General features: G+C 37.1%; 1 protein-coding gene across 4 annotated transcripts in view; it reads left to right on the forward strand.

The window, feature by feature from the left end:
• Nucleotides 1–13,184, forward strand: part of LOC123525071 (L-threonine ammonia-lyase-like) — a 52,782-nt gene that overhangs the window by 16,207 nt on the left and 23,391 nt on the right. For all 4 annotated transcript variants that reach the window (XM_045303788.2, XM_053538203.1, XM_053538202.1 and 1 more), the window contains exons 2-7: nt 3,470–3,652; nt 7,080–7,176; nt 8,454–8,524; nt 9,690–9,735; nt 10,118–10,303; nt 13,006–13,061. In XM_045303788.2, coding sequence (XP_045159723.2) covers nt 3,579–3,652; nt 7,080–7,176; nt 8,454–8,524; nt 9,690–9,735; nt 10,118–10,303; nt 13,006–13,061 — 530 coding nt within the window. In that variant the 5' untranslated portion in view covers nt 3,470–3,578. The remainder of the gene's footprint in view (nt 1–3,469; nt 3,653–7,079; nt 7,177–8,453; nt 8,525–9,689; nt 9,736–10,117; nt 10,304–13,005; nt 13,062–13,184) is intronic.

Here is a 13,184-nt window from a genome sequence, read left to right on the forward strand (position 1 = left end):
AAACATTCAAACTCCACAAGTACCTAAAATCTTGCCAGAAAAAGTTTTTAATGTATTTACTATGACTTGCCTTTCTGTTTACAAAAAGCGCTGTCAAAATGACATGATGGAATTCCGCTTCCATTTCACAAGTGCAAACGGCTGTCTTGTGATAGTACTTTAATTGCATAAAAATATGTTATATGCATATATTGAGTCAGTGAACTAAAATATCCAACTTTGACATAGATCACAAGGTATAAATGCTCAGGTGAGTTATTGTGATAGCTCGATGTCCGGCGTCTGACTGTCGTCTGTCAACATTTAGCTTGTGTATGCAATAGAGGCTGTATTTTTCAACTGATCTTCATGAAATTTTGTCAGAATGATTAACTTGATAAAATCTAGGCCAAATTTGAAAGTGGGTCATCTGAGTTCAAAAACTAGGTCACTAGGTCAAATCAAAGAAAAACTTTGTGTATGAGATAGAGGCTGTATTTTTCAATTGATCTTCGTGAATTTTGGTCAGAATGATAACCTTGATAAAATCTAGGCCAAGATCGAAAATGGGTCATCTGGGGTCAAAAACTAGGTCACTAGGTTAAATCAAAGAAAAACCTTGTGTATGCGATAGAGGCTGTATTTTTCAACTGATCTTCATGAAAATTTGCCAGAAAGATTACCTTGATGAATTCTAGGCCAAGTTTGAAAATGGGTCATCTGTGGTCAAAAACTAGGTCACTAGGTCAAATTAAAGAAAAACCATGTGTGTGCAATAGGGGCTGCATTTTACAGTGGATATCCATAAAATTTAGTCAGAATGATTGCCTGGATGAAGTCTAGATCAGCTTAGAAAATGGTTCATCTGTGATCAAAAACTAGGTCACCAGGTCAAATCAAAGAAAAACTTTGTGTATGCGATATAGGCTGTATTTTTCAATTGATCTTTATGAATTTTGGTCAGAATAATTGCCTTGATGAAACCTAGGTCAGATTTGAATATGGGTTATCTTGGATCAAAAACTAGGTCACTAGGTCAAATCAAAGAAAAACCTTGTGTATGCAATAGGGGCTGCATTTTTCACCGGATCTTCATGAAATTTGATCAGAATGTTTGTCTGGATGAAATCTAGGTAGAGTTTGAATATGGGTCATTTAGGATCGAAAACTAGGTCATCCGGTTAAATTAAAGAAAAACCTTGTGTACGCAATAGGGGCTGCATTTTGCACTGGATATCCATAAAATTTAGTCAGAATGATTGCCTTGATGAAATTTAGGTCAAGGTAGAATATGGGTCATTTATGGTCAAAAACTAGGTCACTAGGTCAAATCAAAAGAAAACCTTGTGTATGAGATAGAGACTGTATTTTTCAATTGATCTTCATGAAATTAGGTCAGAATGATAGCCTTGATGAAATGAAGGTTAAGTTTGAATATGGGTCATCTGAGATCAAAAACTAGGCTGCTAGGACAAATCAAAGAAAAACGTTTTGTATGAGATAGAGGCTGTATTTTTCAATTGAGGTTCATGAAATTTGGACAGAATGATTGCCTTGATCAAATCTAGGTCAAGTTGGCATGTAGGTAATCTTGGCTCAAAAACTAGGTCACTAGGTCAGATTGAAGAAAATAGTTGTTTACACTTAAGAGACCACATTTTTGGTCCAATCTTAATGAAAATTAGTCAGAATATTTGTTTCCATGAAATCACTAGGTCAAACATGATTACACTGTTATGGTGTGTTTCTCAGGTGAGCGACCTAGGGCCATCTTGGCCCTCTTGTTATTATGTGGTTTGCATTGTTTTTTGCTTGTGTTTTTTTTAAATTTTGAAATGTTTTGAAGTTAACTCGGTGTCAGCTCACAGCAGCTGTATTCTGTATATTCGGAAATATTGCATAAATGTCACAATATAATTTATGTAGTAAGTCATAAAGGTTGAGTATCACAACATACATTCATGCTGTTGTATATCATGATCTTGCAGTCCATACCACCATATTTTTCAAATCTATACCACAATATTTTTCAAATCTGTTTCTACAAGATTTAAGTTTTACAAACTTGATATTGTTACAACAAGTAAGACTCACTCTGTGTTGACACTGTTTGAAAGGAATGATGTTAGTTCAGATATGATTCTAATTTTTTAACTGTGACTATGGTACAGATGAAAACAATTTTACAGTGCAAGATTTTTTTTTTAATACTGTAGAAATTGCATATTTCCTAATTTTTTTTTCTGATAATGGATAATTATAGTAATATAAAGCACACAAGTAAACATTATTCGTGTTCTGATATATACAGCAATTGACTTACATGCATAGGTAAATCGCATGCATCCCTGTAAGCCATATTAATTATTATAATATACATATTTGCCCTTAAGATATTTAGGTGCTTCAAGATATTTAGGTGCATCAGCAGTCAGACCAATGCAATGTTCTTGTCTAATCCCAGGTGACTTACCTACATTGTATATAATCTTGCTGCAATATTAAATTTGACCTTGAATGGCTTTTTTATGCCCCTGAAGGGAGGCATATAGTTTTTGAACTGTCTGTCTGTCTGTGGGTCTGTCAGTCTGTCTGCAATTTTCGTGTCCGGTCCATATCTTTGTCATCAATGGATGGATTTTCAAATAACTTGGCATGAATGTGTACCACAGTAAGACGACGTGCAGTGCGCAAGACCCAGGTCCGTAGCTCAAAGGTCAAGGTCACACTTAGACGTTAAAGGATAGTGCATTGATGGGCGTGTCCGGTCCATATCTTTGTCATAGATGGATGGATTTTCAAATAACTTGGCATGAATGTGTACCACAGTAAGACGACGTGCAGTGCGCAAGACCCAGGTCCGTAGCTCAAAGGTCAAGGTCACACTTAGACGTTAAAGGATAGTGCATTGATGGGCGTGTCCGGTCCATATCTTTGTCATCGATGGATGGATTTTCAAATAACTTGGCATGAATGTGTACCACAGTAAGACAACGTGCAGTGCGCAAGACCCGGGTCCGTAGCTCAAAGGTCAAGGTCACACTTAGACGTTAAAGGATAGTGCATTGATGGGCGTGTCCGGTCCATATCTTTGTCATAGATGGATGGATTTTCAAATAACTTGGCATGAATGTGTACCACAATAAGATGACGTGTCACACGCAAGACCCGGGTCCGTAGCTCAAAGGTCAAGGTCACACTTAGACGTTAAAGATCATTTTTCATGATAGTGCATTGATGGGCATGTCCGGTCCATATCTTTGTCATTCATGCTTGGATTTTAAAATAACTATGCATGAATGTGTGACACAGTAAGACGATGTGTCGCGCGCAAGACCCAGCTCCGTAGGTCAAAGGTCCTAAACTCTAACATCGGCCATAACTATTCATTCAAAGTGCCATCGGGGGCATGTGTCATCCTACGGAGACAGCTCTTGTTTTTTACTATACAACTAAGTAATTAATTTGTTTGTTTCTGTTTCCATTTCAGATGCAAGTAATGCAATTAACCCTTAATGTGTGAACAGAACTTCTTATAGAGCTGTCAGAATTGCATGTCAGTTACAGAGGATTGGTACCGTATGTGTTCAAATTGAATCATGGAATCAACAATGAAAGAGCCTCCAAATAAGAAGATCAAGATTGTAAACAGTGATGAGGTTTTGGTAGACAGGTAAGAATTTCAAAGCTTCTCACATTTTAATTGATAGCTGAACTTGGATTTTGTAGACATAACATTTCATCACAGATTTGCTCACAGGGAAAGCCAAGCCTAACAGTTACACTCTATTTTTCTGTCACTTTCAAAAAAAAAAAAAAAATGAAATTTCAAAAATTTTTTAAGAACAATGATTGAAGTTTTGCTGACTTCTAAATGATGACAACTCCAATATTTGTCAGTGCATTAGGTGTGCATTAGGTGTGAGAGTCATATAGGTGTGATTTCCTCTCAAATGAAAGTGTCTTCAATATGTTAACAATTGTGTGAAATTTATGATTATCTTTGAACCATTTACAAAATGCGATGAAAAAGTGAAATCCGGTGTATCGACAGTTAAACAATGAAACACAAGTTCTGTATAGGTCAAGAAGTTAAAAGCATGAAAAACTTTAAAGTGTCTCAGATTTATGCTGCCCGCCAGCTAATCTCAGTAGGTATAGAATGTTAGTCTACGAATCGCGGGGTCATGAAATCACTAGTCCTCCACCTCTGACTCATGAGGGGTAGTTGGCATTCACTTGCAGAGAACAGGTTTGTACTGGTACAGAATCCATGAACACTGGTTATGTGAACTGCCCGCCGTTACATGACTGAAATACTGTTGAAAAAGTGTTAAGCCCAAAACAAACAAACAAACAAACAAAATATGCTAGATGTAACCAAATGTAACTAACAATAGCAACACTGAATGTGAATTTGACATGCATTTTGGAAAAAATGTATGACATGGGAAGAAATATATATCGGTGACCCAAGGAGCAAAACAGTGCTGCTGAACAAAGGAGTCCAATAAAGCTTTTGATCACTTATCAAGTTTTCCTGCCTTTTTTATGCCCCCGAAGGAAGGCATATAGTTTTTGAACTGTCTGTCCGTCTGTCGGTCTGTCCGCAATTTTCGTGTCCAGTCCATATCTTTGTCATCCATGGATGGATTTTCAAATAACTTGGCATGAATGTGTACCACAGTAAGACGACATGTCCCGCGCAAGACCCAGGTCCGTAGCTCAAAGGTCAAGGTCACACTTAGACGTTAAAGGTCATATTTCATGATAGTGCATTGATGGGCGTGTCCGGTCCATATCTTTGTCATTCATGCATGGATTTTAAAATTATTGGGCATAAATGTGTACCACAGTAAGACGACATGTCTCGCGCAAGACCCAGGTCCATAGCTCAAAAGTCAAGGTCACACTTAGACTTTAAATGTCATATTTCATGATAGTGCAATGATGGGCATGTCCAGTCCATATCTTTGTCATTCATGCATGGATTTTAAAATAACTACGCATGAATGTGTGGCACAGTAAGACGACGTGTCGTGCGCAAGACCCAGGTCCGTATGTCAAAGGTCAAGGAGGCACTTGGACTTTAAAGGTTATATTTCATGAAAGTGCATTGATGGGCGTGACCTGTCCATATGTTTGTCATTCATTCACAGTCACTCTAACATCAGCCAAAACTATTCATTCAAAGTGCCATCGGGGGCATGTGTCATCCTATGGAGACAGCTCTTGTTATTTTTATTTTTTTCCCTCCTCCTGTCTACATTTTACTGCCCAGAATCCGAGTAACAAAAAATTAAAAAACTCTGGCCTAATGGGAGTCTATGGGAAAATCGCAACTTTCATAACTTTTTTGAGAATAGAAGTTTTTTTACAATATAAATTTTAATGAAACATCTCACAGTCGTAAATAAATGTTTGGCCTATAATATGGTTACATAAAATGTATAGGTCTGTGTGCTTATTTTTGAGATATTTGGCTATGATTAAATTGAACCGTCTATTTCAAGCTAATTTTAAGACATTATTTTGAATTACTTAAAGTGTCAGATTTTTTGATATCATATTTTAACTTTAGAAAGATAGTAACAGTGCCATTTTAATAAATTTATTCACTGGTTGCCATTAATTCATCAACTGATTTTTGTGTCCGTACACGGAATCCAGGCATTATTCTACGTTATCCGGATAAATGACGTTACGCCATGACTTCCGGTTTATCAAACGTGCAAAACTACCTTAATTAATTTATTAGCTTGCCCTACGTTTGCTTACTTTCATTTTTAGCTCATCAAAGCCAAAGGCTCATGGTGAGCTTTTGTGACCGCTGCGTTGTGTGTCCGTCAACATTTTCTAAAAAAAAGTCTTCTAGGCAGATTTACACCAGACTTCACAGGAATGATCCTTTGGTGCCCCCCTTCCAAAATTGTTCAAAGAATTGAATTCCACACAGAACTCTGGTTGTCCAAAACCGCTAGGGGTTAGAGCCTTGATACTTGGCATGTGACAACATCTAATGGTCCTCTATGAATATTGTTCAAATTGTGCCCCTTGGGTGAAAAGAGACCCTGCCCTGGGAATCCCATGTTCTACATAGACTTATATAGGAAAAAAACTTAAAATCTTCTTGTCTAAAACCACATGACCTAGGCCTTTGATATTTGGTAAGTAGCATCGCCTTGTGGTCCTCTACCAAAAGTTTCAAATTATGCCCCTGGTTTGAAAAGAGGCCTTGTCCTGGGGGTCTCAAGTTTTACATAGACATATATAGGAAAAAACTTTAAAAATCTTCTTGCCTGAAACTACAAGGCATAGGCTTTTGATATTTGGTATGTTGCCATGTCTAATGTTCCTCTACCAAAATTGTTCAAATTATGCCCCTGGGATGAAAAGGGGCCCTGCCCTGGGGATCCCAACTTTAACATAGACTTGTATAGGAAAACATAAGTAAAAATCTTCTTGCCTGAAAGTTCAAGGCCTAGGCCTTTGATATTTTGTATGTAGCATTGCCTAGTGGATCTCTAACAAGATTGTTCAAATTATGCCCTTGGGTTGAAAAGAGGCCCTGGCTTGGGGGTCAGTTGTTTTATGAGTTATATAGGAAAAAATACTTCAAAGATTATCAGGTCATATTTCGTAGACTGTTTAGTTATAATGACTTGATGATCCCAAGTGATTAGGAGTCACTTGAATTTGACCTTGACCTACTGACCTACATTCTTGTTTTTTAAGATACAGCCTTGAAATTTGGATGACTTGTACAGTTTTGCACACTGATCTTAAAACTGACTTTCAGTGACCATGAATGTGACCTATTGACCTATTTAATATTTTAGTATCAGTTTGCCATTTGAAACATGTAGCTCATATAACTCAGGTGAGCGATCCAGGGCTGTCATGACCCTCTTGTTTCTAAAACTGGGTCATCTAGTTTTAATTGAATCTATGGCATTTATCTTTTTAACTTGCAAGTGTTCAAATCGAACTTGAAATCACAAAATCTATTATGCTTTTGCTGTAAGATTGCAACAAATTTTATATTTGAAAAGAAGAAAGCACCATACTTTACTTTAATTGATCATTTTCACAACTTTCAGATTCTGTGACCCTAAGAAGCCACAGATTGTAACATTCCAGGATGTTAGTGCAGCAGCATACAAGATCAAAGGAGGCATACAGAAAACACCATGCCTGGTAAGCTTTTTCAAAAAAAAGTATTTGATATAAAATGATGAAACCTTGCCTGAGTCTTTATCATGATATGAACTTGAGCACATCCTATTTTTGTCTGGCTCCACCTTCTATTTCCACAGTTATGGCCCCTGAAATAGTAAAGAATGTACATTTTCACCTTGTGATGCGCCTATTTGATATAGATTCACGAAACCTTGCTGATATGAACTTGTGCACCTTTCTTATCTGGCTCCGCCCCCTATTTCCAGAGTTGTGTCCCCTGAAATAGTCAAAAATGCACATTTTCACCTTGTGATGTGCGTAGCTCAAAAAGTATGTAATATAAATGAATTAAACATTGCATGAGTCTTTATCATGATATGAACTTGCACACCTTTTATTTCTTATCTGCCTCCGCCCCCTATTTCCAGAGTTGTGGCCCCTGAAATAGTCAAAAATGCGCATTTTCACCTTGTGACATGCTAGCTGAAAAAGTATTTAATATAAATTGATGAAAACTTGCATGAGTCTTTATCATGATATAAACTTGCGCACCTCTTATTGTTTTGGCTGGCTGCACCCCCTATTTCCAGAGTTATGGCCCCTGAAATAGTCAGAAATGCACATTTTCACCTAATGACGTGCTGAGCTCAAAAAGTATTTAATGTTAATTCACGAAACCTTGCAGGAGTCTTTATCATGATGTGACCTTGCACACTTGGCATCCTTCTTGAGAATCTTGCACTTAATACAGAGTTATGGTCCTTGAAATAGCCAAAATAGTGGATTTTTTGTTTGTGATTCTCATAGCTCAAAAAGTATATGGCCTAGAATAATGAATTCCTTTTATGAAATATTTGTTGAGGCTATACCCCCTTAAGACTGCAAACATTGGCATTATTACCCCTTATTTGTGTAAAAATGTACCAGTGGGGGCACACCCTGTGTCCTACAGACACATTCTAGTTTTGTCATGAACCATGTAAATGATTTACAGTTGAATCAGCCTTAGCAGTCACCTGTATAAGGCAGCCAGTCAACAAATATCCCATTTGATGTTTTGTTATAATTTCCACCACTCTAGCAGCCTTTGCATTAAACTGCCACATTTAATGTCACAGCCTTGACTGGCTATTTATACATGTTCAGCGGTGTATCAGATTTGGTGGGTAGTATCCTTGCTTATACTTCTCTGCAGTTTGTACAAATGGTTAAGCATAAACCAAATATGAGGCTGCCACTTCCTGAAGCATTTTACAGAGACTTACAAAGGTATAAACAATTTCTTTATTTTGCAGAAATCACAGATGTCAAGTATGTTTGACATGAAGATATATTTCAAGAAAGAATTCCTACAATTCACAGGAAGGTAATATATCTATACTTAATGAAATATTTAAGTTGTTTTGAATACCTGTCTTATTAGATGTTGTCCTGTTTTTGGCTCGTCATTGTTGGCATTGGTTAAAATTTTCTTTTAGCTCCGCCTTTTCTCAAACACTGTAAAAGCTACAGCTTTGAAACTTCGCACACTTGTTTATCATCATGAGGAGACTATGTAGGCCAAGAACCATAACTCTGATATGCATTTTGTCAGAATTACGACTCTTTTTGTACTTAGAAAATTTGAGTTCCGTGGTTAAAATTTTTGTTAGGTCGCCTCTTCTCAAAAACTGTACGAGCTACAGCTTTGAAACTTTGCACACTTGTTTATCATCATTAGGGGACTGTGTAGGTCAAGAACCATAACTCTGACCTGCATTTTATCAGAATTATGGCCCTTTTTACCTCGACTTTTCCAAGAAAATGTAGAGCTATTGCACTTGCCCCGGCGTCGGCGTTGGTTAAAGTTTTTGATAAAGTCAAATATTTCTGTTATTATCAAAGCTATTGACTTGAAACTTAAAATAAGTGTTTACTATCAAAGTCTTCACATGGAGAAACAATCCCCATAGCTCTGTTTGCATTTTGACAGAATTATGCCCCTTTTTAACTTAAGAATTAAAAAAAAAAATGTTTGATAAAGTCAAATATCTCTGTTACTATTAAAGCTTTTGACTGGAAACTCAAAATAGTTATTTTCTATCAAAGTCTACACCAGGAGACACAGTTCCCATAACTTTCCCATGATTTGAATTTTGACAGAATTATGTCCCTTTTTAACCTGGAATTTTTTTTACTGGCAAAGCTCTAAGAAGCTCTGAAGCACTGAGAAAAGTCGAGTGCGCTGTCTTATGGACAGCTCTTGTTATACTTAGAAAATCTGAACTATAGCTCTTACTTATTGTCCAGCACTTGCAGATGAGTGTTGGCCCCCGCTGGCAGTGCTCTTGTTTACTTTTGCAGTGTTTATTAATGCCCTGAATACAACATAATGAATTCATGTAATTGAGTTTTGAGTATATAATGTTACATAGGAATGGAATTTGAGAAGTTTACACACAGGCTATAGGTTTTCTCCAAACACTCTATGAAGAATTTTGTAGTTATTTATTGTTTGGCAATTTTGATATTCTTGTATTTTCTATTTATAGTTTTAAAGAAAGAGGAGCTAGATATACACTTCTTATGCTGACAGAGGTAAGAAGGGTAGAGCCAAAATGTAACACAGCAAAATATCAGCTTCCTTTAACATGTTTAAGGAAGACTACTTGACAAATTGTAGGTTTTAAAGTTATTACTGATTTGAATTTTTTAAAGCTAGAAGTTTGTTAATCTAAGAGAACTATTGTAACTCATTTAACTCAGTGAACATTTAAGAACTTTAGACAGTCTTTATTTGATGCCTCAACATATGAAAGCTTCTATTTTATACACTTACTTCATGTCATTTGCCTTTTTGTTGTATAATATTGTATGTACATAGCCTTTGATGAATTTCCATGTCTAATAAAAAGAACATTCCTTGTATGTCTTGTTTGATCATAAAAAATGATTATTGAGCATGATAATTTCAATACAGGAGCAGAAAAAGGCCGGTGTTATAGCTGCCAGTGCAGGGAACCATGCTCTGGCATTGTCCTATCATGGTCAAGATCTTGGTGTACCGGTTACCGTCATTATGCCAGTAATAGCTCCACTGATGAAAATACAGAACTGTAGGAAGTTTGGAGCAAATGTTCATGTCACAGGTGCTAACTTAAGTGAGGTAGGTTTATGATAAACTTTTATTGTTGTGGTGAAATTTTAGTTTGTGATTATTGTATCATTGAATCTGCTCAGTGTGAAAGTAGCGAAAATTTTATTAGAAATGTACATATCTAAAGGAATGTTTCTGACTTAAAGGCACCTAACTGAATCACTTTAACCTCACTGGGTTAAAAACCTGGTTTTGGGTGTAGAATTGTTTAGCTTGACTATACAAAGAATAAGTAGAGCTATCCTACTCACCACGGCGTCTGCGTCGGCGTCACACCTTGGTTAACTTTTTCGTACCAGTCCACTTTTTGACAAAGTCTTTTGAGATAAAGCTTTGAATTTTTCAACACTTGTTTACCATCACCATGTCCAGTTTTGGGCAAGAGTACATAACTCCATCAAGGATTTTGGCTGAATTATGGCCCCTTTTAACTAAGAAATCTTGGTTAAGTTTTTCGTACCAGTTCACATTTTGTGTAAAGTGTTTGACATATGGCTTTGAAACTTTTATCACCTGTTTATTATAACAGTTTCTATCTGTAGGCAAGAGTTCATAACTCTGTCAATTATTTTGGCTGAATTATGGCCCTTTTTGGACTTGGAAATTGGTACAATTTTTGTACAAGTCCATGTTTTGTCAAAACTATCTGACTTGTGGCTTTCAGCTTTTGAACACTTGTTTATCATCATGATTTCCATCTGTAGGCAAGAGTACATAACTCTGTCAACTATTTTGGCTGAATTATGGCCCTTTTTGGACTTGGAAATGGGTTCAGTTTTCATACAAGTCAGCGTTTTGTCAAAGCAATTTGACATGTGGCTTTGAAACTTTGAACACTTGTTTATCATCATGATTCCCATCTGTAGGCAAGAGTACAAAGCTCTTGACAACTATTTTGGCTGAATTATGACCCTTTTTGGACTTGGAAATCAGTTTAGTTTTTCATATCAGTCTGTATTTTGCCTAACCTGTTTGTCATATGGCTTTGAAACTTTGACCACTTGTTTACCTTCATAGTCTACTTACCTTGGGCAAGGACTTTAGCTCAGTTATGGCCCTTGTTTGGACATAGAAATTAGTTAGGTTTTGCATACCATTCAATATTTTATCTATAAACTGTTTGATATATGGCTTTGAAACTTTGAACACTTGCTTACCAACATGGTCACACATTGCCATATAGTGCAAGACTTATCCAAATCTACAAATGCAGGTACATTGTTTGTCTTATCTGTTCCTTTTGTTTTGTCTGAAAATCTCAGGTAATATTTTGAGCCTATACTTCAATGCTTCGAATAGTCGAGCGCGCTGTCAACAGACAGCTCTTGTTTCATTTGAGGAAGCCCAGAATATTGGGACTCTACCCAGGTGCAAGCCCGTGTCTGAAATGATCACAATGGGTGATAATTATGTCTCCAACCACACAGTGGTGTGGGAGACATATTGATTTAGTCCTGTCTGTGTGTCTGTCACAAATCTTGTCCACACTTCAAGTCGAACATTTCACATCCGATCTTCACCAAACTTGAACAAAGTGTGTTTACCAATAAGCCATTGGCCAAATTCAATAACTAGCCAAATCGGCCCAGGCACTTAGGAATTATGGCCCTTGAAACTTGTTTTTGATAATCAAAGCACTGAAAGTCTGATAAGGCAGTTGAGGGCTTGGTGCATGGTTGACTCATAGACTACTATTCAGATGATTAGGCAGTTGTGGGAGACATGAGCTTTTCTCAAAAGCAGCTCTAGTGTTTCTGTTGATATTTTATTTCTGTGTTGCATGTGAGACCTTTTTCATTTTGAAACTTGGGAAAACAAGTTTTTATGCCCCGGAAGGGAGGCATATAGGTTTTGAACCGTCTGTCGGTCTGTCAGTCTGTCGGTCTGTCCGCAATTTTCGTGTCAGGTCCATATCTTTGTCATCGATGGATGGATTTTCAAATAACTTGGCATGAATGTGTACCACAGTAAGACGACGTGCAGTGCGCAAGACCCAGGTCCGTAGCTCAAAGGTCAAGGTCACACTTAGACGTTAAAGGATAGTGCATTGATGGGCGTGTCCGGTCCATATCTTTATCATCGATGGATGGATTTTCAAATAACTTGGCATGAATGTGTACCACAGTAAGACGACATGCAGTGCGCAAGACCCAGGTCCGTAGGTCAAAGGTCAAGGTCACACTTAGATGTTAAAGGATAGTGCATTGATGGGTGTGTCCGGTCCATATCTTTGTCATCGATGGATGGATTTTCAAATAACTTGGCATGAATGTGTACCACAGTAAGACAACATGTCACACGCAAGACCCAGGTCCGTAGCTCAAAGGTCAAGGTCACACTTAGACGTTAAAGATAATTTTTCATGATAGTGCATTGATGGGCATGTCTGGTCCATATCTTTGTCATTCATGCATGGATTTTAAAATAATTATGCATGAATGTGTGACACAGTAAGACGATGTGTCGCGCGCAAGACCCAGCTCCGTAGGTCAAAGGTCCTCAATTCTTAGCATCGGCCATAACTATTCATTCAAAGTGCCATCGGGGGCATGTGTCATCCTATGGAGACAGCTCTTGTTTATACTTGGTATATAAAGTAGATTTACCTTAAAGGTAAATAACCATCACATTATAATGCAAATGTTTTTGAAAAAAAGGATGTTAATCTCACTACCAGAAACATTATTAATGTAGTCTTATGCTAATTTCAGTCCAGGGAACAAGCAATGAAGATGGGTCAGGAACTGGGATTACTCTATATAAATGGGTAGGACAGTCTTTTGTGTACTTTATATGACATTCTGAGTTCAAGTACTATTATGAAAATGTCATTTATTTTTGCCAGAGCCATTATTGAACCTATAGGAGGTGCAGTATGTAAATATTATGT

Source organism: Mercenaria mercenaria, chromosome 3 (assembly GCF_021730395.1).
Source record: "Mercenaria mercenaria strain notata chromosome 3, MADL_Memer_1, whole genome shotgun sequence".
Lineage (NCBI taxonomy): Eukaryota > Metazoa > Mollusca > Bivalvia > Venerida > Veneridae > Mercenaria > Mercenaria mercenaria.